Genomic DNA, 27,534 nt, shown 5'->3' on the forward strand with positions numbered 1-27,534 from the left:
TTTAGATGTACAGAAACACGACACGGTGTCAGAGCTGATTCAGCTTGAAAACAGTGATAGAAGAGAAGCTCAGTGATGCCATATAATACTAATAATACTGTGTATTGTTTTACAGACAGCATTTTTTTCCCCTTATTTATCAGGGCCAGTTTCTTTGTGTGTTGCATAAAGTTGGATCATAGAGTAAAGTGAAGAGACGACATCCCCCCCCGAAAAAAACCTCTGCACAAACTCTCAAAACTGTGGTGAAATCTCCGATCGTTAATTTGGTTTTGCATCGCTGAGCCCGCACTTTACGACTGTTATTTTAGACACCAAAAAACATGGAAATCTGAGACAACGGCTACAGAAACACATCAAACTCGTGTTCCCGTCTTCCTCTTTTTTTTTCAAAATAGAAAAATAAAAATCACCCCCTTCAGCCACAGCGAGCCTGTCGAGGGGAGGGTCCATCCCCCTCTACTGCGCTCTCTCTCCGCTTTGAAAAGAAACGTACATTCACAAGAGGACGACAGAGGGGAAAGAAACAAGCAACTTGATATTCAAATTTGTGTGCAAAAACATTTTAAGATTTCTATAAAAATATGTGCATATGGATAGAGCTATTTTTAAATCTCCGCAAATACAGTATTTTCCTTTATTTACACTGCACAGAAACACACATACCCTACAGCCCTGCCCTGCTCCCTCCTCTCTCTGTTGTTGCAGGCGTAAGAATAACACGGCCAACTTCCGTGACAACAGATTTGACGATTATACACACTCACACACAGGAAAACAGACACACACTCACTCACTCTGTCACACACACACACACACACTGCTCTGATCAATGTGATCGAGGAGCAGAGGAGGGGCAAGTAGAACTTCTGTAGAAAACCTGAAGTTGCATATCCCACAATTCCCCCCCGCCCCATGCTCGCATTTCACAAACCGCTTCCTTTAAAGGTCAGAGGTTGTCAGCCAGACGCTGCTTCCTGATTGGCTTACATGGGAAGGGACAGTGTGTCAAACAAAAAAAAAAAACTTTGGCTACAGAGTTAGGTGGCTTTAGTCCCCGGCGTGTTGTTCGTATTAGTCCGAACACGGCGTCAACAGTGGGTACTGTTTGACTGGCACAGCCACGGTCGGATCTGCTGTCCCTCACGCTGGGTTCAGAGTGATCGATCCATTGTACATTATTATAATAGGACAGGACTGCACCAGCCGTCTCTCCTTAAAGAGTAATCAATGTCTCCATCAGAACCAAAAAACACTCTTTTCCCAGTAAACGTCTCTGATTCAACCCCCAGCGCTAATAAGTGCTGAGATCAGAGTTGAGGATCCACTAATCCACGGATTTTTTGGACCAAAATTAATCACTTTCCTGAAGGCAAAAAGCTCCACCGTTCACTGCGCGGTCCTCCTGTTCTTTGCACTGAATCCCGTGCCACTTCCCATCCTGCCGTCGAAAGGGGACGAGCAGGTGGCCATGTCCGTGTCTGACAGTCCAGCTGACAGGCCGCTCACGTATCTGGACTGTGGCTGGTCAAAGGTGAACTGGGTGTGAGGAATGCAGTCTCCGGTGAGCGAGGAGTGCCTCGCCGCAGGGGAGAGGGAGCGCGTCTGCGAGAAAGGCATGGCGTTGGGGAGGAGAGGCGCGTGAGGCTGGATGAAGATGTTGGGGCTGATGGGGATGTGCGGGTGCGTGGGCATGGACGGGAACGGCGGCGTGTGCGTCGGCGTGGGCGCCTGAGAGGGAGTCAGCGTGTGAGTCGGCGAGTGTGCTTGTATCGGTATAAGTATAGGTGTCAGCGGCGTGTGCATCGGCGTGGGCGTCTGTGAGTCAGCGGAGACGTCTTGGGCGTGTGTTTTGGACTGAGTGTGAGGGGTCAAGTCGTAGGAGGGCGTCCGGCGTCGCAGCATCATGCTGCAGTCGGCCAGTTTCGGCGGCGATCCCATTTGAGCGTGCTCCTTCTCCAAGGGAGGGTGAATGGATATGCACGGCGGACTCATCTTCTTCTTCCTGTGGCCGCCCCCGACTGACTGCACCCTCACAGGAAACGCTTGGCCTCCTTTTTCTAATCGTTGGTGCGTGAAGGCTTGCAGGTCACTCGTGACAGCGGCCTGCGGGAGACAAACTTCGATGGAGTGGCGTCGCTGCTCGTCGGGATAACCAACGGACAACGACGACGGCTTGTCCAGGAAGCCCTGGTTGTCGACGCTGAAGCCTTTTGTGAAGTCGCGGTCCTTCAGTCCGGCCTGAAGGAGACTGCTCTGAGAGGAGGACGGCGGTAGCGGGCGGGGAGCAGTCGGGGAGTCGAGGGAGTACGGGGAGGCGTAAGGGGAGAGGGAGTGGCTGCGACCGGCCCTCCCTCTGCTCTCCTGCCGACCTCCCTGCTCTTCTTTCCGCCTGTGGCTGGCTGAGCTGGTGATGTGATACACCTCCTCATCAGCGGGGTCGCAGAAGGAGGCAGCCGAGGGCGGTCTGGGTCTCCGGAGGCTGGGCGGGCGCAGGGGCACGCGGGGGGAGGGAGGCGGAGGAGGCAGAAGAAGTGCAGGTGAAGATGGCGGCGGAGGAGGCAGGGGAGAGGGGGAGGACAGGAGAACAGGCAGGGGAGTGGGAGAAGCGGGCTGGAGTGGGAAGTTAGAGGGAGAGCTGGGTGGGAGCGAGAGCGCCGAAGGGGACGAGGGAGGAGGAGGAGGAAGGGGAGATGGGGACAGGGTGTGAGGAGGGAGGGTAGAAGTGGACGGGGAAGACAGATGGGCGGGGTTTGGCCTCTCCTGCTGTTCACAACCATGTGACTCCACTGAATCCACTTTAATTGCCACCTGTAACATGAAATCACACCAGAATGATCAGTGAATCTGAGGCTACATTAGTTAAACATCACATGACCTTTCACATAATATGTGAAATATGTTTATATTATAAACATATTTACATGTTTGCTTAGCTTCAGAGAGGACAACACAGATCAGAACTTATAAGGTAAACTTAAAGGTCTAAGTTTTTGCCTGTTTGCACAAAAACAAAGTGCCTTAGTTATCAAATGACAAGGAAGCAAGCAGTGTTTTTAAACTGCTTAAGATTTTGGGCCTTTTGGGAGTAGAATTTATACTTTTTTAGAGAAAAAAAGTAGAACAGATGTCATTTATTGACATGGTAATTTTAACGTCTTCAATGAAACATAGAGACATAAAATAGGGTGCAATAGCATATAAAATATGGTAAAATAGTGCTGTATTGATGCTGAACTAAAAATGAGTGGTAAAAAAGTTTAGAACTGGGGTTTACTATTGACGACAGGATACTGAAGGCAGCACACAGGCTTCTGAAGCCTTTTCAAGTCAGTGGTTACAGATCAACAAGAGTTAATAAGAACAACTGTTAATGGTGAGTCTGAAGCTGTATTTTACTCATGAGAGCTATTGATAAGTCATGAGGTGTGTGACTTAGGGTCGTAGTTCCTCCCTCCTGGATGTAAAGATAACTTTTGTCGTTTGAATTTTAACCATAACCATAAATAAAGGCTACAGTCAGAGTCGCTCTCACCTGTTTGCGCAGGGCACGGGGAGAAGGACTTGGTGTGGGCGGGGCAATGCGGGGCAGAGTCAGAGTGGGCGGAGACCGAGGCTGAGGAGAGGAGACGTCCGGCACCTGCAGCAGAGTGCGACTCTCGCACGGCTGGGAGTGAACCGACGTCACTGAGCCTGAGGGTTCAAAGGTAACGCGTGTTAATCATCATGTATATATCTATCCGTGCACACTTTGAATGCCAACACATGCATCTCTGCAAAGGACAACATGCATCTTGGTACACAGAAATTCATATTATTGTCACTATAATCTAGTGTAGGAAGTCAAAAAAATGAAGTGAATGAAGCAAAAAGATAAACAATTCAATTAAAAATCCAATTTCAAGTTCATTTTGAATCAGTCTTGCTCTTTAATCTGAGTCTGCTTTCAAATGATAATGTTTTTGGAACAGAAACATTAAAAGGATGATTAGTAAAACAGCAGCAATGAGCTACATTCCAGGGATTCAGTATAAAGGCAGCTCTCTGGGTGTTAATTAGATCCTGGTGACATGAACACTTCCCTTTGACTTTATTCAGATGGATCACACTAATGTTGCAAAAACGTTGCGTGTGTTGAACTCAATCTATGTCGACTGCAGTGAAGCTGTGTGTAACCAGGGTCTTAAGCATTTTGTAACACATATTGAGCACCTGTGTGTGCAGAATGTTTAAGACCCCAGTGCAAAAGATGCAATTAAAGTAAAAAAAAAAAACATTGAAGCAAGGTCAGATCTACATATCAAACAGCTTCCCTTGAAGTTAGTTCTAAAGGTCCAAGCTGAAAAGTCAATGAATCATAATCTTAAAATATGTTTTCACCACTTTTTTGTTTAAAGGTGCCATATGTAGGAATGTGGCCAAAAACAGTTTACTACATTCAAATTCAAAATACAGAGGTCTTTTAGGTTTCGTTTTCTGACGTAACTGGCAACCCTCGGTTGCTCGGCAGCTGAGACTCTACTGACTGCAATGATTGGTAGACGGCGGTAGGTGGCGCCACATGCCAAAACATGATTTCAAAACATAAACATGATTTGCAGTTTGAAAAAGATTGTTTTTAATGCAAATATTTTGGCTGTACTGTTGTTGTTGGTGAGTTCAGTTTGTTATATGAACATTATTCCTGAGTCTCTGTGACATATTAGTAGGATTTTATGGCCAGTTGCTTTAGATTTATTACATATTGCACCTTTAAACATTTACAATATATGTTGATTTTTTGGATTAACTTTGCAGCTTGGCCCATGAAGTTATGGTATCATTCTCAGGAGTCGATCATTCCGCAGCTGAGCAGATGAGCCCTGTGATGAAGGTTTGCACGGGTTCACGTGTGAGCTCATCCACTGCAGTGAGTACCTGGGGACAGAGCTGAGCCTGTCCAGAGCCTGGCCACAACATGCCATCATTAGATTCTGACTGCAGATACAGTAAAGATACAGCGCTCGTCAGTGCTAAGAGTTGTGCTCTCATCCCAGTTTGATGAAAAACTACAGCATTACTCCCTCTTACTAACATACCTCATATCTGTGTGCACAAAAACATACATTTTTCCTTCACTAGTTGGTTCTAATGCAGCAAAATGCTATAAAACCAGATATTGGGGTTTTAATCACACTTACACCCTTCAATATCTTCACACACATTTGTCTCACGTGTGATTATTCATAATATTTAAGAGCTCCTGAGTGATGCAGGGCCAAGAACCAAATAGTAGTCATAATAAGTGAAACTTCATTCCTTTATCTAAAAGCCTTAGTTCAAGGCTGATGCTAGTGCTAGGAACATGCATGCATCGTTTTAGTACAGTTCACTTTGTTAGAATTATCTCAGAAGCAATTTAAAAGGCTATTTAAAAAGATATTAAAAGGCTAGTACAATGTCATTTGAAAACATTGATCTCCTGAACAGACGAGGCACCTGAATGCTGTTGTTGCTGGGGGTCAACTTCCTCCAAAGGGTGGGGAGCGCTGGCGGGTCGCACAGGTCGGAACATGTAGCTGTCATTGGGCAGCGAGTGCATCCTGGACACGGACATCTTCCTCGATGACAGCAAGTCTTGGTCCTTGTATTGGACGGCGTCCTCCTGCAGGGGGAGACAGAGACCACATAGTGAAAAATGTCTACATTCTGTTTTATTCAATGGAAGCGATTGCTGCCACACATAATATTATATATCAGCACAGTAATATCAGTCTTACCTGTCCAGGTGACTGCGGACATGGTCCAACGTAGGCTCCATCCACCGAGCTGCTGTTAGATGTGATGCTTATTTTGCGTTCCCTCTCCATAGCCATTTCCAAGGCAATCTCTGCATCCATCTCTGCATCCTCTTTAGCCTCCTGCAAACAGAAAAAATATATAATAATAACAATACATTTACTCAGTATAGCACCTTTCGCAGGATGAAAATTAGCAAAATTTCAATTACAAAGTTCCAACAAGACAGTAGCCACTGCATGAGCATGCATACATATATTGGCCACATCCCCTGTTACAGTTACTGTACCTTGTTGCTTTCCTCCAGATGTTTCATCAAAACAGCCACCACCACATTGACCAGCACAAACTGGGCCATGAGAACAAAGGTGACAAAGTAAATCGGAGAGACCAGGGGCAGGTAGGTGAGACAGTGGCCTTCGTCTGGACACTCCCTCAAAGTATCCTTCAAAGACACAAACATCCGGGAGGGAAATGGTTATTTTGTTACGCGTCTGCGTAAGTGCATGTGCTGTATATAACGCGATACAGTAAATACAAATAGCAACACATAAATCCCTTTTGTTAGAAGAATAAACATTCTCTCTGTGTCTGGTATCATTGTTTGGGGAAGAATAATCCCTCTAAAAGGTACAAGATGCAGTCAAGTTTAAGACTATTTGTCAGGTGCAGCATTTATTTAGACATATATTTGGGGGCACTTGCTAAAAAGTGTATAAAGGGTCAACGGAGCTCAGCTCTAAGCTAATTTATGGTTCAGTAATTGGTTTTGGAGGCCATGATCATCTATGTTATGAGATAATGTTTGTCTCGATGAGGTTCAGAGGACATATTTTGGCTCAAAGCCATAGTTGTGAGGACATGTTGACATTGCAAGGACATTTTAAGCAGGTCTTCACAACTTCAAAGCATTTTTTGAATGAGCAGCACAACACAACCCCAGTTAAGGGGTTGGTATTTTGTATATATATTTTGTTGAGCTGGTTAAAGGTTAGGTCAAAGCCTCGTGACTATGAGAGACACAGACGTGCATGTGTGTGTGTGTGTGTGTGAGTGAGTGCATACTTTCATAATCCCATTCCAGTTGTCTCCGGTGGACACTCGAAACAGCGTGAGGAAGGCCATCCCGAAATTCTCAAACGTTGCATGGCGACTCAGGCCCTCACACGGGTTGTTGTCATTGCACTCTGATCAAAAAGACAAAACACAGTGTGGACAGTCAGTATCTCTTTGAGAGAGTCCTGTTTAAATAGCATATTCTGAACCTCTGCACAGGTTATTAGCAGCGTGCTAACATGGACATGACACAAACGTGGAGACAGGTGTCTTCTGGAGGACGACACCTGTCTCCACTCCTTCCCAGGGGTCAGGGGTGGAATTTGGATTCAGCCTAAGACAGTCCTTCAGGTGTTATGCACCTTGTTTCTCATTATTTAAAAAATGAAATTAAAAATTGAAAACATTTAAGGAGTAAAAAAAAAGACTGGTTGTTTTTTCATTGACAAGAACATGGAAACACGTTGATCTTTTTGAGAGGATTGAGACAAGATGCCGGAACTGATCCATTAAAAGTAACTAGATAGAATAAAGAAAGCCACTGTTATTAGGGTTTTTGAATGTAAAACTAAAAATGCTCATGTTATATCAGCAGCTTTATTCATGCACAAACATCGTGGCTTCCTGTCCTCGTGTCTGAGTCATGGCCGAGTTGAAAATGGAAGAGGTTGTGGGTGAAAATCAAAACCCTCATGCCCATTTCCTTGCTTTATGACCTTGCCTTATCTGTTAAACTTTGCCCTGACACCCGGAGGCAAAAGAGTTAAGACTCCCTGAGTGCCGACAGACAGCGTCACCCAGGAATTGAGTCTCCCAAAGGAGTTTCAGATCTCTACCGTCTTTGTCTGAGGACAGACAAATGTCATGAGCCAATTAAGTCTGTCATTTGACGTGGTGGGAGACAGATAATCCAGATTTGTTTCTCCTTTGTGGCAAGAGGAAGGACAAAATCTCATAGAAATAGTGTAAGTGTAAAATCACACAAACCTCCCAGAAATCCTTTTTTCTGTTATCTGGCAGCGTATAAATGATCAGATATTGATCTTCTGTTCAAATATAAGCCGTGTCTTAACTGAAAATAAAGGAAGAATATGGGGAATGGATAAGAAACAATATAAAAAGTAGAAGGAAGATATTTTTTGAGTAATTTTTCAAAAGGTGAAACTCTATAGGTGACGGTCACTGTGAATCCCTGAAAACTGTTGAGTATTTATTTTGAAAATGAACACAGATAACTGGTATGATTCATTATGGGTTATGTGTAGTTCATAAAGCAGCTGTGTTTATGAGTCGTCTGAGGGAACACAGCCACAAATAAAGTCCTTCAACACAAACTTTGAGTTCAAACTGTATGTGAGGTTTGATCAATTCAGCAGCCATCAAGTATTTTATATTCTGTGTTTCTTTCGATATTTTCTGAGCCCAGAAGAAAACCCCACAGTCATTACTGTGGATGTAAAGCATGGTGTACTCCACACTTCTCTATATAACAGTAAACACACCGTGAATTGCACAATTCTCAGCTTTGAGAAATCCTTAACGCAGCATTTAACGCGACGTGCGCATCGTGAGCCGCTTTGACTGAAGCACAAATCATAGCGCAAAACGGAACGGGGACTTTTTTGCTTTGTGGAAAAACTGGAAAGCATTTCCCCAATGTGTGTGTGTCGAGTGAAATTATAATAGCATTTCACAGATGGCGACTTCCTCGTCACCAACTTTTTCACTTTGTCCCCTCAGATTCTTTTTTTTTTTGTGTTAATCCTCTTCCCAAACACATTGTAGCGCTCACAGAGAAAAATGACTTGGATAGAGGCAGCCCTCTTGGGGGAGGCGATATGTAAATAAAACGTGATCATGCAAATGTGATCTCTTGTTCAGAGCGAGACTTTAATGTGAGAATGTGGGGAAGAGAGAAGAGGAGACAGATGGGAGTAGAGACTGTGGATTTTCGACAGAGACAGTTCAGGCAGGGGAAATCTGATGTATGTCGTGACTGTGGTGGTAATGATTGGATTCAAAACCCCTTTTTCTTTTTTTTGCTGAAGCTGCGTGGTGTGTGTGTGTGTGTGTGTGGATGCCAGTCGTGTGACTGACCCAGTTTGCCAAAGAGCTCCACTCCCAGCGCAGCATAGATGAAGAAGAGCAGCATGAAGAGGAGACCGAGGTTTCCCACCTAAGAAGAAAAAAAAATGCACATCAGTTGGTTTCATTAAAGGTGCCACATGTAAGAATGTGGCCAAAAACGGTTACTACATTCAAATTCAAAATACCGAGGTCTTTTAGGTTTCGTTTTCGGACGTATCTGGCAACCCGTGGTTGCTCGGCAGCTGAGACACTACCGACTGCAATGATTGTAGACACCGGTAGGTGGCGCCACATGCCAAAACATGATTTCAAAACATAAACATGAATTCTCCAGTTTCCTCCCACAGTACAAAAACATACAGATTTGGGGATTAGGCAAATTGGTACACTCTAAATCAGGGGTCACCAACCTTTTTGAGATGAGAGCTACCTGAAGGTTAAAAAATAATATGGAGGGCTACCACATTAACATTTTTTTTTGTTTACCATTTAAATGATTAATATTATGCATTCAACTGCATACACATTCATTCCAGTGCTTACTCAGCACCAGTTTTTATAAACAATATCAAAGATATTTTACTGAGCGATCATACGGATACATGCACGTGAGGTGAAGTGAAGTGAGCCCGCGGGCACCGTATTGGCTGCCTGCGGGCTACCAGGCGCCCGCGGGCACCACGTTGGTGACCCCTGCTCTAAATTGACCGTGTGAGTGTGAGAGTGGATGGTTGTTTGTCTCTATATGCGGCCATGTGTAAAGGATAAAGTGGTTAAGGATGGATGGATATCTATATTTGTTATATGCCCCAACACTTCACAAAAAAAGGAATATTTCATATACAAAATGCCAACATGACATGACAACAAAGTGATTTAAATCTAAGCTGCACACTAATATCTGGCAACCAATGTTGCAGTGTGTCTTCATGTAGGATTCTGGGAACGTTTATCCACTTCCTCTTAACATTTAACAAACAAGAGCGGTGACTATTAATACATGTGCATCATAATCTGAGATGTGGCTGCTCTTTGCTTCTAAACAAACATGTCTTGACTGGATAGAAAAACACATTAAGTAACATCAGGAAAGTCGGCTGCATAATCTGTCTGTCAACCACTTCTAAATTATGGATTTTTATGTTTGTATGACTGGAAAAAAACTTATGTTATGGTTCAGGCAGTTGTTAGTGTTTCATACGCTATAAATAACACAACAAATGGCATGCAGAGTTCAAGCTGTAGAGAGGTATATGTAAAAAAAAAACCCAGACATAATTGGGTCAGAATATGAATTTTGCTATATAGACGAATACGTCTCGTATTAAATATTCATAATCTGGCATGAGTTTTTCAGAGCTCTTTCTATTCCAAAGAAAACCTTTATACTGATCATTAATTCCCCTCCCAAAAAAACAAGTTAATGAAACACAAAAAAAAGCGTGAACTTTTGTGTTTTAGAACCCGCAGAGTCTGTGTTTACCTGTGGCAGCGCTTGCATGACAGTATCCAGCAGAGCTCTCATCCCCGTGGCCATCTTAAGAAGTTTCAGCACTGCAGAGAAAGACACACAGGAGCACTTTTAAACACAGAGCTGTCGCCGCTCGCAGAGAAAAGCAGAATTTACAACGTCACACAGCGCGGCACTGCTGTGATACCGGCAGACACGGTGGGGATTTGTATTTACGTCTGTGAGCCAGGAGGCACCTGTGAGAGATTACTTTTAACATTTTCAGTTTACAAGAAAACACAGGGACAAGGCACGTTCGTAAAAAAAAAAAAAAAAAAGTGCATTAAAAAAATAAAGTTTATGTCTGTTGTCGTGAAAGTGACACAACCACAACTTACTCGGCGTCCTGTTATTGGGAACAAAATAAAAGATATATACTGTACCTCTGGCTATTCTGAGTACTCTCATAATCCTGATGATGGTCGGGTTTATGGGCAGCGATGCGCTCATTTTCAGCTCCTCCAGTGTGATGCCCATGATGGACAATGCCACGATAGCGATATCCAGCTGATTCCACCTTTACATGAACACAGGCATTAAGTATTAAGATAATAAGCAGCGTGTTGAGTTGTATGCACAAGCGAATGTCCTTGTGAATTCAGCATGTGTTTTATGTGATGTGAATGTAGCCTTATTAAGAGCTTTCTGAATCACTTTATATAATATATACTATATATACTATATATATATATATATATACTGCCCATTTGTGTCAGTCTCATGCAGAGACTTATAATAATGGCATGAGACGACTTCTTCAGTAGCCAACATGGTTTAGTGCCAGTCAAACGTCGCTGTGTCGATTTGTTAAGCGATAAGAAGTAATTTCATCTATCATTTTATGCCTGAGCTTTTCTTTTCTTTACACATTACATTCTTTTGTGTCTATCATAATGTCTGTCATAGGAAATAATTGTTTCTGTCCATTCCTTATAGACGTCTCTGTTGGTTCAGCGGTTGGGGTTTGCAGAGCACCACACACTACTGAAAACCTATTTATTTTTGGCATTATTGTGAGTTAGACAAAAGAAGCGCACAAGCAAAGGAGAGGAAGAAGTCATGATGCCGAGCTGCTGGTGGTGATTAGTGAGCAGAGAGTTTAGATTACAGAGTAGCCCGGCAGATAATCTAATCTAACCATTTGTTGGTAGATCTGTTGGGGAATAAACTCACTCCCCAACAAATCTCCAAACTTGGTTTGGGCTCTTTACAAAATAATACTTTACTGTATAAGGTGCTTTTTTGTGTATTGTTCCCGACATAATACTTTTGTATGTTTGATATAGACTGAAATTTAAATAATCCAAGTAATAAGCTCACAGGAGAATGACAATGATTTTCAAGCCTCTAGAGGAATTTTCATTCTCTGTCATCCTCTCATGGAACTTATATTGTATCTTTATTTTCTTTTTTATATGCAAAAAAATAAAAATAAAGAAATACATACAAATACAGAGATAAAATATTAGATATGACAGCAGTATGTGTTACCTGTCTTTGAAGAACCTGTGTATGCCAAAGGCCACCAGTTTGAGCAGGGTCTCGATGACGAAGATGATGGTGAACACGTAGTTGCAGTACTTCAGAACCTCCTCTAAATACTGCACACACACACACAGACGCAAGCACATCCGTGTCATCAACACAGCACAGACTAGACTCTTCGTCATTTTGTCTAACAAACCCTTTTTTTTTAATTCATAGTAGGACAAAAATGCATGATTTAAAAGCAATATTCAAAAACATAGATTGTGGTACTTCTGTGTCAAGGACCAGTGTGGCACATTTAGGAGGGTTTGTTTGCAGGAAAGTAGTTTGTTAAAAGTATAATCTTAGAATAAGTCTTATATAACATTGAATCATTTTTGGTATGTGAAGGCCACCATCATTTGCTGTTGCACATAGTAAAGGGGAGTTAGAACCGTACAGTGGAAAAGCGCCATAATTCTTACACACTAGGCTTTTACATGCATCAATGGTTTTCTATTTAAAAACACTCTACAGGATCATAAATCAGTTTTAATGCTAATGCTGGCAGTCAGTTTGATTTACATAATGGCAATTAATAACAAACATTATTTCTGTTTAATGCAGAATTATGTGATGTTATGAGTGTTGTTTTGTGCGCCCGTGTTTGAACACAGTACCTTCGGCTGGTTGTAGTGCTCGATGCTCATGGTGACGACGTTGATGCAGATGATGAAGGTGATGAAGAGGTCCAGGTAGTGGCTGGTGCACAGCTTGTGGATGGACAGTCGCAGGGGAGAGTAGTCTGCATAGTAAGGTCTCTGCTTGGCCTCTGGAGCAGGAAAACACACACACACACACACACACATACACACACACACACACACACAAGAAGAGATACAAGAGGTAAGAGGAAACAGTTGCAACACACAGAGACAGGAGTAGTGCCAGTGTGAGGAACTGTGCTCTGAATTTTAAACATGACATGTACTCAGTGGTGTGCACAAGGAAAAAGGAGCAACAGATGCTTTCATTAAACCAGTATATTATTTATATTTGGACAATTAAAGTTTTTTTTATTATTATTATTTCCAGGTCACATCACATCATTAGATCCCTGAATTATTATATCAAGTTTATAAATAATTAATTAATTCATTCATTCATTAATAGGTTAGCAAGTTAGTTTAAGCCCTGTGTGCACACCACTGCCTGTATGGAATGTTCAAATGGGAGAGGACATGAGAGTCACAGGTTTGCTATGTTATACATTTTGTTATTTTAGATAAGATGTTAAGACAGGCTACAGTTCATGAGATCAAGTAGTTTTTTGAAAAATGAAAAGTAAATCAAAAATACCTGTTGTAGTAGCTAAGAAAGGCCTTGAACGACCTCTATTTAAAAAACTGTAATATCAGTTTGTTCTGGCTCCAGTCATAATGGCAAACAGTTACATTTCTATATATTAAACATTCTTTGAGTGGAGCATTTTTTATTAAATCCATTACTGCTCCATTATAGTGGAAAATATCATTAAAAAAAGCATTTAAACATATGTATGTATGACATTATGCGTCAGCTTCTAGATGTACGGTTTATTTTCTGTGCACTCACATGTCCATGTTGAGGATTTTGAACGTGTTTGTGTGCGTACACGTGCATGTGTCAATACCCCCTCCCATGTTTACCATGCCCTGTCTGTCTGCTGCATGCTGTCATGCCTTTCATCGAACATCTATGGTTGGGAAGAAGCTGTGCAGGGTATATTCAACAACTTACATTTTCATTTACGACTTTAATTTTTATCTAGTTTTTAAATCTCTTATGTTATTATTTCACCATTATACCAAACCATGAAGCCCCATTTCTTGCATCACTACAGTAATTTTAAGTTCTCAATAGTCTAAAACTTTATTTTATAAAGTGAATTTAGAGGGTTTTTTGCTTAAAGGTGCCATATGTAAAAATGTGGCCAAAAACGGTTACTACATTCAAATTCAAATTACAGAGGTCTTTTAGGTTTTGTTTTCTGATGTAACTGGCAACCCGTGGTTGCTAGGAAGCTGAGACTCTACTGACTGCAATGATTGGATGGCGGTAGGTGGCGCCACATGCCAAAACATGATTTCAAAACATAAGCATGCATGATTTGATTTGCAGTCTGCAAAATATTTTTTTAAATGCAAATATTTTGTCTGTACTGTTGTTGTTGGTGAGTTCAGTTTGTTATATGAACATTATTCCTGAGTCTCTGTGACATAATTATTAGGAGGATTTTATGGTCAGTTTCTTGAGATTTATTACATAATGCACCTTTAATTTGTCAGTGACAGATGGTAAGATGAATTCAAATTTGTCAGTCGTTTTAGACAAGTGAGATCACACCATATGCTGCCCTCTAGTGTAATTCTCTAATTAACAGGTATCATTTTGTCTTGTGTCCAAACTGTGGAGCTCTCCTTTGCCATATATACATATTTGAAATGTTTAGCCTCAGCTCCACATCATGAATTACTACAGTGAGGCTTCCTCCTTTTGGACGTCCTTTGCAATAGGTGGTGTGTATCCACTGTTTCTACCAGCATGTGCTTTAAAAGTCTTATTTATGCAAGTAACTTAACATCTACAGTAACAGCCACGTAACAAATATAGCAGCCAAAAATGTCTGCTATGTTTCTGAGTCTGCCCGTCAAAGCACGTTCGGGAAGAATTTTCTATTCCTGTCTGGAGAAAACTTGGGATGAGGGTTGTACTCATGCACTCATGGGGAGAGAATGAGGAGCATTACATGTAGTGGACAACAAAAAAAGTCATGTATATTTATCTCTTACTTTTTTAGTAGATTAACATGACTTGTATGGTTTATAGGTTTGTTAGAATGGGCTCAGCCCTGTTAGGTTTTCCATGCATTGTTAGTGAAGTATTGTGGGAGGGCCGCAGTCATGCAGTTACATGCATCAGATTGGCGTAGCCCACGCTGTCTTTCAGCGATCAGCCACTGTTTGCGTGAGCTAGCCAATCATTTTAACCTCTCCCTCATTGTTTTTTTTTTTGTTTTAAGATTAACTCAAAACAGATTTTTTTTCCATTCCCCTTCTCTTTTTCGTCAGGCTCTGAAAGCAGGCAGTGCTCAGAAAAATAGTCTACCGACCAGCCCCTCCATTCTCCTTACTCCTGCGCTTTTTCTCTATCATTTTGAGCCTCTTCTCCTCCCGTAAGCGAGCCTCCTCCTCCTCCTGGTCCTGCCGGCACTTGTGGAAGTTCTCCACCACGACGCCGACAAACATGTTCAGGACGAAGAAGCTGACAATGAGCAGGAAGGAGATGAAGTAGAGCAGCATCCAGGGATTGTGGTTCCTCACAGGCTGAGAAGTATAGAGATTAGTATAGTTAAGTCGGAAAAATAGAAGATTCTGTAATAAATGAGGCCATTGTTTGAAAATCCCCTTCCGGGTAAGTTTAAAAAAAAGGACAATATAAATGCCAGTGCAGCAATTAAGCATCAAGAATTATTTCTTTCTTTTAATAGTTTGGGTTTAGTCTCACTCTGCAAAATGACTGACTATCTGAGGACACACTGTTTCATTCAATTACACCACAGGCTCCTGAAAGCGAGGACAGCAATATCAAATAAAGCTTTGAGCTGCGTGTCCTCCATTTTTCCTCTGGGTCTTTACTGAGATTCTGTTATTATTACAATGTGATTAAACCTGGCTTATTTTTTTTTTTTATTTTTGAATTAAATCATAATTCCATTGTTCACTCCCACTGTGCTGCTTTAACACTTATTTTTAGCTTAATTCAAATGCTGAGGTTATGGTTAAGTGCTTTGTTTTGCTGATAATATTCATTAACAAAATATCTACAGTCACGCCACACAAAAAAGCACACGTATTATTTACCTGCTGGTCCACTCCCACTGCATCCAGCCCATCGTACATGATGTTAACCCAGCCATCCTTACACGATAGCACAAACAGTGACATCAGCGCCTGGTTTGGAATCAAAGATACACACATATACTTTTCTTTAAGTTGACCAAAATGTTTCTTTTAAACCAAGATCAAGACATAAAAGTCGAGCAGCGAGGTGAGTCAGTCTGTTGAATTATACCTGGACCAGGTTGTCAAAGTTGTACTTCCTTCGTATCCAGCGGAAATTTGCCTGCAGACAGTCCGATTTGTTTGTGACGTTCTTCGTGTCCAGACCTTCGCAATGGTAGAACTTCCCTTTGAATAGCTAGAGTGTGAGACGCAGAGAAAGAGGTTTGCTGGACAATTGGATCAACAGCTATTAATAACAGGAATAAACTGACTTGACTGACTTATTATTTATCATTAAGTGCTAACGTGGAAGAGGCTGGAGGTCATGTTGTGCCTTTTCACACTTTGTTTCCAAAGTTAGGCTGTTTAACCCGAGAACTCTCTTTGTCCAGGTACACATGCAATCGCAATTGATTTATAACTGAAGTGTGTCCGCCTCTATTATATACTAGATGGCAAAACGCCCCCTTTCAGCTTGTCAGTGTTACATCGCAAACCAAAACAGCACGTCAAGTGTTATTTCATCTTCCAACCATAAGTTAAATTCAAAATATTTAATTATTTAAGCTAAGAGAGCATACATTTAATCTCCTTGTTATTCCGAAAATGAAAGGACTCATATTATATCCTATTTCTCCAAGTTAAACTAGTTCCCTGGTGTCCTAATGAACATGTCTGTGACTTGCTTTGGTCAAAATACCATAAGGATGAAGCACCACAGCAGTTTAATCACCCTGCTAAAACAGCCCTGTTCTGAATGCTCTGTTTAGTAGTATCTCTTTAGGTCCACCTTAAAAAAAAAAAGGAAACGAAACTTAAGGGACAGGAAATTACATCAGCCACAGAGGCTACTTGGAGCTAACAGCAGTTAGCATTTGGAAAAGTGATCATTTGCAGGCTCTAGCAGGCACATTGCCGTCATATATAACATGTATCCACTGGACAGATAAATTCTCTGAGGCTGGAAGTTTGTGTAGAGCTGCACTGTGGAGCCAAGAATAGAATGCGCACTTCCGATTTTCGGATACCATTTCCCTCCCCAGCACTCTTGCGTGTTGTACTGACAAAGCAGAGCGCCGCGAGACAATAATTCCAGGAATTTAGCGCATTGACCTCCAGAGTCCCAAATATAAGTATTTAAATGATTGAAAAAGTTGATTTGCATAATATGGGACCTTTAACTGGTTTGGATTTGACTATGTTGTTTGTAACTTTTCCTCTGTGCACCGGCTTCTTCTATTATCTTCAGGTCAAAGCACTCGGATGGGAACTGTAGAACATGCAGAGTGCCATGGCTACTTTGAGTCTGGTTGGACATTTACAGTAATCATATTATCTGGGTTTTAGTACAGTTTCTGTCTGAATATATTTAAATGCTGTTATGTAAGTCTGGTTTTAGTCAGACTAACATTACATCATGTAAACATACTGATTGAAGCCACTAAAGGGAAAGAAAAGCTTTGCAATTTTGCTTAAAAAGCACTGCATGTTGTTAAACTGTGACTTGATTAATGCGAGTAGCAGCTCGGTGTTTTACTGCATGCGAATGCAAACTACCTGAACCCCCAGGATGCCGAAGACAATGAAGAAGGCGCAGCAGATAAGAACGATGTTCCCGATGGGTCTGAGAGAAGTAATGAGAGTTTCCACAACCAGCTTCAACCCAGGGGCTCGACTAATAACCCTGGAAAACACAAAAACAAGTGGTAGAAAAATGAAATCGGGCAGGACGTTTTCATGTTCAGTAGAATTTTCAAGCCACACCGATGTAAAACAACTACACATGTAATCGAATCAAGCATTTACCTGAGTGGGCGTAGTGTACGTAGCAGGCGCAGGACTCTGAGGATGCCCAGGATCCTGTTTCCTCCAGTGTAGGCCATAGAGACCAGAATATCCACCAGAGACACAAAGACCAACAAACCGTCCAGAACATTCCAGCTGGACTGGAGGTAGCTCTGCTTCCCAAAGCAGAAACCGAGAGCAGAAACCTGGAGGTTCAAGAAAACAAAACACTGAGCCAAAGCTGAAAACACAACGGTTTTACCTCACTCACACACAAACGTTGACTTTTCACCGCAATATTAAAATTTAGAGAAGAGAACAATTATTTTTTACCTTAATGGCCATTTCTGCAAAGAAGATCACAGTGAAAACGTAGTTGGACACAGTCAGAAAGAGTCGCTCCTAGAGAAGAGAATGACATTCTTATAATGACAATAAAAACAAGCAGTAAGATGTTCCATGCCTGGTGTTTGGGAAACTACTGTAGTAAACATAGTTGTTAGTCTTGGTGTTGCTAAGCAGCATCTCCTGTCGAGGGAAGCTTTTATTTGTTTACTTGAATTTCAGTTGTATAGGCACGCTGGTGTAGAAACACACTTAGATGCAGAGTGCATGCGGACACCTCGCAAAATTGCAGGTTGCGTGTGCGCGTCTCACCGTGCTCTGCAGCTGGATGTCGGGTCTCTCCAGAGCGATGGTGATGCAGTTGAGGAAGATGAAAACAAGGACTATGTGGTCGAACAGTCTGTGCGAGATCACAGCTTGGCACCGAACACGGAATCTGAACACACACATGAACACACACATTTAGAATAATTATGTCCATGGTCGATTAAAGCTATCAGTGAGAAAGCTGTAAACATAAAGATAGATGAGAAAAGGGAACATAGATAATCTAATAAAACAACAGTAGGAAAGAGAACAAAGGGAATGAAGAAACCAGTGTACATCATAAGTGGACAGCTCAGATTACACCACAGAAAGTATCTACATACTGTATGTACCATCTGACTGGAGTATGATCACGTTATGAATGATTAAATCCCAACGAAATGGAACAATATGGCCATAAATGGTGAGTCAGATTGTGAAGTGTGGAGGACTCACTGGTTCTCTGGCGAGAACAAATACAGCGCCCATTCTTCGTGCTCTTTGCACCAGCGGGGCTTCATGTTGAGGAGCTCCTTCTTGATCCAGAGGAAAAAAGAGCTCTGTACGGGGTGAAAGGTTCACACATCAACAACAGCAGCAACCATAATGACTCCTTTGTACACCGTCAGTAAATGTTGTGAGTTTCATTTCAGGGGAGAAAATTATGTTCTTCTTTCTTCTCCACATTGAAGCGATTTACGTCAAATTGAAAGATGCGAGCAAGTCGCCTGTCACAAATCACATCTTCACTTCAGTGAATGACTAGGACAGAAATGATGGCACTTATGCCAAACGCAGTGATTGTGATTCAAAAAAAGGTCAGCAGTTTTAAAGTATAAATATAGTTTGTTTTCTTATCTTGCAGACAAATTAGTGAAATGTAGTAAATGTTTGTTTTAACAAAGTTGTCTAATGTCTGTAAGCTTCGGTTAAGGGGAAACACATTGAATCTCTTTAAAAAAATTACATTTCAAGGTGTATTTATAAAGTTTAAGTGGACTTTATTAACGCACCTGCAGCCAAAAAGGGTGAAAAGGTGTGAAAATAAGGTAATAAATGAATGAATTCAAATCAGATATAACATACATCATACTGTTTATTAATGTGTTAATCAGTATCCTTTTTTCTTTATTGTTGCTTGACAACCACAATGACTAATTTTATAATGACAAGTTTGGTGAGAATCGTTTAAGTGTGTGATAAAAACAAACTGAAGAAAGCTGAGGTGCCCAGCTTCTAATTAAAAGAGCCAAATGTTGAGCAGCTCAGAGACACTGATTATTTGGCAGGCTGCCGCTTGTGTGAGGGTGTATTTATCTGTGTGTGTGTGTGTGTGTGTGTGTGTGTGTGTGTGTGTGTGTGTGTGTGTGTGTGTGTGTGTTCAAGTGTGAATGTGTGGATGAAAAGAACTTCCTGCTCAAATATCCTTGCAGCTGAAATCCATAATCCTTGACACAGACACACACAGAGAATCGCAGGCATCAACATACACGTCTCAGCTTGCATATCACACACACACACACACACACTGGAGGTAGGTCTGTATTAAGCCTCCCATATACAGTGAGCCCAGGAGAGTTATTTTGCTTCAGTGGATATCATGGGTTCATAAACTCAATTTGGAGCCAATAAAACCATCGACGCTGTCATAACAGAGGTCACCCAAAACTACCGGGGGAGTTCACAGACAAAGTCTCTCGCACAGTGTTTGTACTGAGGACACTCCCTTACCCTAACCTTAACAATCACAACCAAATGCCTTTACCTAAACCTAACCTCGACTCAATTCTCACCCTAACCCTAAAACCAAGTCTTAACCCCAAAAAAAGCCCTTTAAAATTGACAAAATTTCCTCACAAAGATACACATAAAAGAACACACACACATATAAATGCACAACCACAGGGACTGTATTCATCTGACAACATGTATTGATTGATTAAGAAATAGTATGCGTCAATGTAGAACATTTAAGATGCAATACATCATGATGCATTGTGGATTCTAATTATTAGATTGCACAGCCCGACTAACCATTAGATTTTCTCAATGCTTTGATTTTATTAAAAGTTTCCTCTTGACTTTAGTGGTAACAATGTCATCATGAAGACATTATTGATAACACTCAGCCTTTTAATTGTGTATGTTATGCTTTTTGTGTAATTATTATGCACCATTATCCATATTATTTCTGCTGTTGACTGATTGTGAGAGATCAGCTCACAGTTTCACATTTTCCCCGCTAAGGCATGTTTGAGTAATTCATGTAACACAAACAACTTGTCACAATGTTTTTCCGGTAGATTTTAGAAGCTACAAATCAGGGTAGCTTACGTCATCGTCGATGTCGTCTTCGGGCAAGGAGTCATCCTTGCTGTCCGTGGAGTTCATGTTGGGGTCGTAAGTCCTGGTCCTCCCGTTACAGTCGCCGTACTCGGCTATTATGGAAGGCATGAGAGTGGACGCCTGTAGCACCTCCAAGGACCCAGGCCGTAGTCTGTTGTTTCCAGCAGGCTCCAGCAGTGTATCTTCCCCACCGTCTTCCTCGTCTCCTCCCTCCCCGGACAAAAGGCTCTCCCTCTCTCCGCTGGTGTCTCGCCTTTTGAGACTCGGTGCTCTTCCCAGGCTGTTCCAACTGGAGCGGCGACTTCCCCACGAGCTGCCAGAGCCACGGGGAGGAAGAGGGGAGCGCCGGCCGGGACTTGAGAGATTCTAGAGAGACAAAAACAGGTATGGGTTTTATGCATTGCCTAAAGACATTTTGGATCAAATCTCTATGTCTGATTCCTAAAGTAGAGGAATAAAGTTCACTCAGTTGTTGGATTTACTAAGGAAAAGCACTTGAATTCAATTACAATTTCCTATATTTGCACACTCCCCAATCAGGGATAATTATTATTATAGAAACAAACTAGAAAAGCACTCGGAGAGCGCAGACCTCCGCCAAGGCAGCTCAGCCCCCCACAATATAGCAATAGGCATAGTGATAGTGTCTACGGATCACGCCCAAAATCACTTTAATCACTTGTTCCTGGTCCCATTGCGGACATTTTCCTGAAATTTCATCCAAATCCTTTCACGCCTTTTCGAGTTATGTTGCTAACAGACATATATAGACTTATATAGAAAACATATACCTCCTGGCGGATGTCAATAAACAGGTTTAGGGTAGTAGTTTTTTCTTTTCCATTGGTGTTTGTTTGCTCCATTGCTCACCAAAGAATGCTGGTCGTAGGCTAAAGGATCCATGGAGGCGGAACTTCCACGGCGAGACTCTGCGTGACCACTTATTGTCTCAGAAAATCCCATTTCGCCTCTGACAAGCTCGTCCCCGAGGAAAGAGTCGGGGCCCAGAGAGCTCTTAGGAGTGGGCATGGGCGTCGCCGCCGTCCGCATGATTATAGGCGGAGCCATGGAGCAGTGTGGGTCAACGTGACCGTTGGCTGTCATCATGAGAGAGTACATCTTTAGCTCTGTATAGGAATAGAAGGTGTAACTGTTAGCATCTTCGTTTAATATTAGCAGATGTCAGCTCACAGAAAACGCATTTTCTCTCAAGGTTCACCGTAACAATATGAAATATACAGCAGGTTATCAAATAAACGAAATGTGTTAAATGTCGTTTGACTTACCGTTGTCTCTGAACTGTTCCACCTTTTCGTCCTCCTCAAAGTTGTCGGATTTCTTCTCATCGTCCGACTCCGACCGATTAGCATCACCCTACAACATACACACAGTTATATTTGTCGTTAGGGATGTGAATTTTTGGGTGTCTCACGATTCGATTCCAATTCTTAGGGTCACGATTCCATTCAGAATTGATTCTCGATTCAAAAATTGAGTGTTACGGCAAATTATTAGGGGTGGGGAAAAAAATCGATTCACCTAAGAATTGTAATACTAATCATCCACGATTCTGAATCGATTCATAAACTTCAAAAATCGATTTTTTTCCTATAAGTTCCTATTTAGAAAAAACACACAAAACACCAGTTTGTGTTATTTGTGTACAACTTATGCAAGTTATTTTTTTGTACAGTAATTAAGTTTTTTTTGCTTTGAATGAATAAATGTTCACTTTTGTCTTAAGTTTGTGATTACTTTATCTTCTACAAACTGTATTGTTTTGATGCCATAATTTGCCTTAACACACTATGCATTGTATCAATTTTTGAATCGAGAATCAATTTTGAATCGAATCGTGACCCTAAGAATCAGAATCGAATCAAGAGCCACCCAAAGATTCACATCCCAACAAATTATGGCATTAAAACGATACAGTTTGTATAAGATAATGTGATTTTTAAATAAACTGATTCCAATGATGTAAGGCAAACTTAAGACAAAAGTGAACATTCATTCAAAACAAATAAAAACGTACTTACTGTACAACAAAATTAACGTTACAAAAAGACGTTACAAAATAAACTGTACACAAATAACACAAACTGGTGTTTTGTGTGTTTTTTCAAAACAGAAACTTCAAAAATTAATACAAAAAAAAAATTGTGGATGATCAGAATCGCGATTCTTATGTGAATGTTTTTTTTTCCACCACCCCTATTTGTCGCATTCCTTTTTTCGTCTTTTCTCCACAGTTAAGTATCACCGAGGCGACGACGACAGCTGGTCATTTTTTTTTTTAATCAAAGCACAGAGAGCACAAAGTGCTTTGCGTTCAGTGGTCAGAGGAGATTTTCACAGACAGAGGTGAATTGTGCACCAGGTGCACGACGCGATAACAAGGCCACATGAGGAAGAATTGATTATCTGAAAGAGGGAGTGCATTTGTGTAACCACAAAAAAATATTTTATCATCTTCTCCTCCTCCTTTTAAAGCAGTCATGCCTTTTATGACAGTGACAGTCTGATTAGGGTCCAGACTTACAACCCTCAGATGTCTCCACTGGGAGCTAATTAACAGCAAGTGAAGGTCCTCATACAGCATGAATACACATGGCTTTCGAGATGCCATTAAGAATCAGACAATTATCTAAACTCGTCTCTCCTGGAAATAGTGCTATTATCACTTTAATGGTTAGAGAGTGAATAACTAAAGTGAAACAAATGTGCAAAAGCTGGGGAAAAGTCTACGAAGCTCATCCTTCAGAGAGAATATAAGAGCATCATTTCAAGGGTTGAAAAGACACAAGTAGCATAATATAATGATGTGAATCTTCAAAATGACCCAGTTTTCCTTAATTCTACAATATTCATAAGATCATTCTCTGTGTGCTGCAATCACGCAGGAGCATAACATATGAAGATGATGTTATGATGTTTTTTTTTATGCAGAAATCGAGTCAGTCATTCTCACCTCAGCCTGGAAGCCCTCAACCAAGATGGCCACGAGTAAATTGAAGAGCACATAGTTGCCAAACGTCATGAGAGCAACAAAGTAGAGCGCTGCCCACGGAGAGGTAGACGCCATGCCGTTATACAGCACCACATTCCAGTCCTCCTGGGTAAGGATCTATAGGAACGAAGGGAACAACATTAGCGAAACGTAAGAGTACGGGGTCCACAGATGTGAAGACGTGTTAGCGAGAGGACATAAAAAGGGAGGCAAAAGAGACACAGATGGGAAAGTATTGAAAGAAATTGGGCAATATCAGCCTTTACGGCACTGTGTGTGTGTTAAAACCAGTGTGAGTCATTTTACACCAGGAATGTGTACCATGAAAGCTCTCTTTCTGGCCAGGTCGTGTGTTGTGTGTGTGTACATAGCTCTTTGTGTACTGAAACTACTGCCCCAGAAATAGGATAAAAATATATGGAACACTTTGCCCTTATATGACAGTAAGTTCTGGATGAAATGCCTCTTCAGCATCTCCAGTGAGCCAGTCCGCTGCATCCTGTGGTCTACCTTTTCTGCTGACACATCCAGTAAAGAAAAGAGGACAGTCTACTGTATCTGAGGCAACTGAACAATATCTCCACATAGGGAAAAAAGAACAATAAAATGATATAGCGGGGGAGCATAGGCAGAATTTCTCTCTTCACAACAACAGTTGACAAATGAGCAGAGATGTGCAGCCAGTTACGTCTGGGCTCAGGGCTTAGTTTTGATTTGAGATGGTGGAGATGCACACATGGCCTATATTGTTGGTAAAAAAAAATGTGCATAAGCACTGTCCAGTAAGTCTACAAGTGCAAGTACTACTCTTTTCTGACTTGTTTGAGCTTCTCTTAAGCTTGGTTAAATCTCTATTTGAAGGGAATTTTATACGTCTAACTGCAGAAAAACCTATTCTTTGATGTTGGCATGAATGACAGTAAGAAGATCACCTGTACTGCTTTACTGTATAATTATACGTCATTATAAGTATTAGAGTTCAGGAGCAGCCCACTGAAATAAAAATTATAAAAGAGGACACATTTAACATTATATGAATCATTTAAAAAGAATGGTGAATAAAAGCTAGCGCTGGACACGTTAACGGCAGTGAAAGGCATCAACGTTAACGCACAACGCATTGTTTACGTGACTCCGGATTGTCAAAATGAGTCTGTAAAGTAACGCTAAACTTTAAAAACAGAGGCACACATACGCAGTACACAGGTACAGCTGGTTATTTGTAGCGCTGCTCTTTTCCTTTAATAAACAGACCGCTCCAGTTCGACTGTAGGCGCGCTAACGGCGCTAAAGGAGCTAATGCAGCTAACGGAGCTAACTGGTAAACGGTGCCTGGACTCCGGTGTCGCGGCACGTAAACATGACGTCACGCATGTCTTTTTCCGGTTAGCCGTCATGAAAACGCGTCATGCGTTAACCTAGTGCCCAGCACTAATAAAAACTAAATTGAAGTTTGTGATAACCAACAATACACAAAACAGCTACCCACATAGACAGAACCGAAAACACTTAAACTTAAAGATACATCAAATAGTACTAGTTATACGTGACAAAAACTAGGAAAACTTCAAAATTAAAGGAATTGTGTGTCATTCTGAGGAATGTACTTAAAGTTAAAGAGTTAAATGAGAAGGTAAAACCAATGTCTTTGGTCTCAAGGTTGTTATTTTCTGTGACATTGCCAGGCAACAATGTAAAACAATCATATAAAACCACAGCTTGTAATTTTTTACACAACCTGTGGCTGGTAAAACGTATCATCATAATATGGCTTGAAAGCAAATAAGCTTATTGGGCAAAATGCAATTCCCAATGTAATTCTAGTTCTGGCACAAGAAAATCAATTGGTAAAACATGGATAGTCTCTATGACTTACCTGAAATACTGTAACAATGGCCCAGAGTAAGGAATCAAAGTTCTTGCGGTCAGGAATTGTGTCTCCATTCTTCATTTGGATGCTGAACTTACAGCCAAACAGATGCATACCCAGTATACTGCAGATACATTAGAATGCAATCATTATGACTTACTTAAATGGGTGACATATCTTCTCATCATGATGTTGTATGCGCGTGCACTGCATACAAACCTGAAGGTGAAGATAAAAAGCATGAGCAGCATGCAGAAGGTGGCCACGTTATCCATGGTCTTCATCAGCACCACCAACTGTCTCCTCAGCGCGGGCAGAAAGCGAACCAGCTTCAGTACCCGCAGCAGACGGAAGGTTCGCAGGACTGAGAGGCCGCCGTCTGATTGGCCGATAATCTCCCACACACTGAGAACAACAAACAAACAAAAAAACAAACAAACTTGCAAATCTTATTATTCAATTTACAGTTCATAGGTTCACATTCTCATCCTTGCACTATAGGAAGTAGCTAATATTTTGATGGTACATCATGTGACAATGCTAAATCTTGTTTTTAATTGATACTGTATACACATTAATTATTGTTCTGAAGCTTAATCTATATAATTATATTTCTTTCTATCTATCTATCTATCTATCTATCTATCTATCTATCTATCTATCTATCTATCTATCTATCTATCTATCTATCTATCTATCTATCTATCTATCTATCTATCTATCTATCTATCTATCTATCTATCTATCTATCTATCTATCTATCTATCTATACAGCAGTTTACGTCTGTGTGTCTGTCTAACTTGGGGAACCTGTTTCCAAAGGTAAGCTAGCAAGGCTACGATTAATTAGCATTAGCGTAGGGCTAGCATAACAGCTAGCTACCATGACTGAAAAATTGTTCAGCTCCCACTATGGGAATACATACTTCCTACGGGCACTACACGAGTTAAATTAAAAGTAAATTCACGACATATCATTAGACGTTTTACCCAAATGATACAGCCTTAATTAGGGTCCAAGAGGATAAAAGGCAAAGGACCCTAGTGTAACCAAATAAGTTATTTGTAGTATTTTCAGTTGACAGTTGTGTTTCAAGTGTTAACATTATGTGCCACTGTCATTATGCACCTGGTAAAACACTGTCAAACACTGTAGTATACTGTGTATTCAATGTAAACATAACTTTTTACACCATTACTGGAATGCATTGTTTAAAATGCCAGCATCCCGAGATGTAACATGAGTTACGTAACCCCAAATTTCAAGGTCCCCTGATCCAATTTGAGACGCATCAACAAAAATAACAGTCAGACAGCAGAACTCCACTCCCCGACAGCAGCACCAGGAATCTGCTGTGGCAGCAAGCAAATGCAGCTCCCGTGTGATCCATCACGACTTTGACAATCTCACTTCTTGTCAAGATGGATTCTGCAGAGCAGCGAATCTGACGTTCATGTTAATGACTGACAAGCCGGAGAAGAGATCAATCAAAGCGGAGCCGTAGTGCCGTTTGTGACACGGTGCGTGTGGCGTCAGTGTAGAACTATTTGTTTCTGCACGCAATGGTCAGTAATTATTTCGGAATTACCACTACATCGCCACAAGGAGTCACGAATATGTATGAATACACTATATAATCACTGTTAAAAGCATGTTTACACAAAGACAATATTACCAGGCAATATTACCTGATGATAACAATGATGCTATCAAAAATGTTGTATGGGTTCCTGATGTATCCAAACAAGCCGAACGCCAGCAGCATGAAGCCCATCTCCAAGACGAACATACTGGTGAATACGATGTTACTGATCTCCAACACGTCAGTCAGTTCCTCGGGCTGGGAGGACAGAGAAAGGAAGAGGACACAGGAGAAGATAAGAGGTAAAGGGAAAGAAAATAAGAACAAGAGAGTAAATAATTCCACCC

At 41.3% G+C, this 27,534-nt stretch overlaps 1 protein-coding gene across 1 annotated transcript in view; it reads right to left on the reverse strand.

The window, feature by feature from the left end:
* Nucleotides 1-1,389: 1,389 nt before the first annotated feature.
* The window catches only part of cacna1ha (calcium channel, voltage-dependent, T type, alpha 1H subunit a), a gene marked incomplete at both ends in the record, with an annotated part of 108,432 nt that continues 82,287 nt past the window's right edge, over nucleotides 1,390-27,534 (reverse strand). The window contains 26 exons of the mRNA XM_083896901.1: nucleotides 1,390-2,811; nucleotides 3,536-3,693; nucleotides 5,479-5,644; nucleotides 5,760-5,900; nucleotides 6,068-6,223; nucleotides 6,844-6,965; nucleotides 8,932-9,010; nucleotides 10,406-10,476; nucleotides 10,816-10,949; nucleotides 11,924-12,033; nucleotides 12,580-12,731; nucleotides 15,051-15,264; nucleotides 15,802-15,891; nucleotides 16,013-16,138; nucleotides 17,500-17,626; nucleotides 17,749-17,933; nucleotides 18,061-18,129; nucleotides 18,385-18,508; nucleotides 18,835-18,938; nucleotides 20,713-21,090; nucleotides 21,595-21,851; nucleotides 22,011-22,098; nucleotides 23,696-23,851; nucleotides 25,611-25,728; nucleotides 25,824-26,009; nucleotides 27,294-27,445. Of these exons, the coding sequence (XP_083753027.1) occupies nucleotides 1,390-2,811; nucleotides 3,536-3,693; nucleotides 5,479-5,644; nucleotides 5,760-5,900; nucleotides 6,068-6,223; nucleotides 6,844-6,965; nucleotides 8,932-9,010; nucleotides 10,406-10,476; nucleotides 10,816-10,949; nucleotides 11,924-12,033; nucleotides 12,580-12,731; nucleotides 15,051-15,264; nucleotides 15,802-15,891; nucleotides 16,013-16,138; nucleotides 17,500-17,626; nucleotides 17,749-17,933; nucleotides 18,061-18,129; nucleotides 18,385-18,508; nucleotides 18,835-18,938; nucleotides 20,713-21,090; nucleotides 21,595-21,851; nucleotides 22,011-22,098; nucleotides 23,696-23,851; nucleotides 25,611-25,728; nucleotides 25,824-26,009; nucleotides 27,294-27,445 (5,085 nt within the window). The remainder of the gene's footprint in view (nucleotides 2,812-3,535; nucleotides 3,694-5,478; nucleotides 5,645-5,759; nucleotides 5,901-6,067; nucleotides 6,224-6,843; nucleotides 6,966-8,931; nucleotides 9,011-10,405; nucleotides 10,477-10,815; nucleotides 10,950-11,923; nucleotides 12,034-12,579; nucleotides 12,732-15,050; nucleotides 15,265-15,801; nucleotides 15,892-16,012; nucleotides 16,139-17,499; nucleotides 17,627-17,748; nucleotides 17,934-18,060; nucleotides 18,130-18,384; nucleotides 18,509-18,834; nucleotides 18,939-20,712; nucleotides 21,091-21,594; nucleotides 21,852-22,010; nucleotides 22,099-23,695; nucleotides 23,852-25,610; nucleotides 25,729-25,823; nucleotides 26,010-27,293; nucleotides 27,446-27,534) is intronic.

Source organism: Microchirus variegatus (assembly GCF_963457635.1).
Source record: "Microchirus variegatus genome assembly, chromosome: 10".
NCBI classification, from domain to species: Eukaryota; Metazoa; Chordata; class Actinopteri; order Pleuronectiformes; family Soleidae; genus Microchirus; species Microchirus variegatus.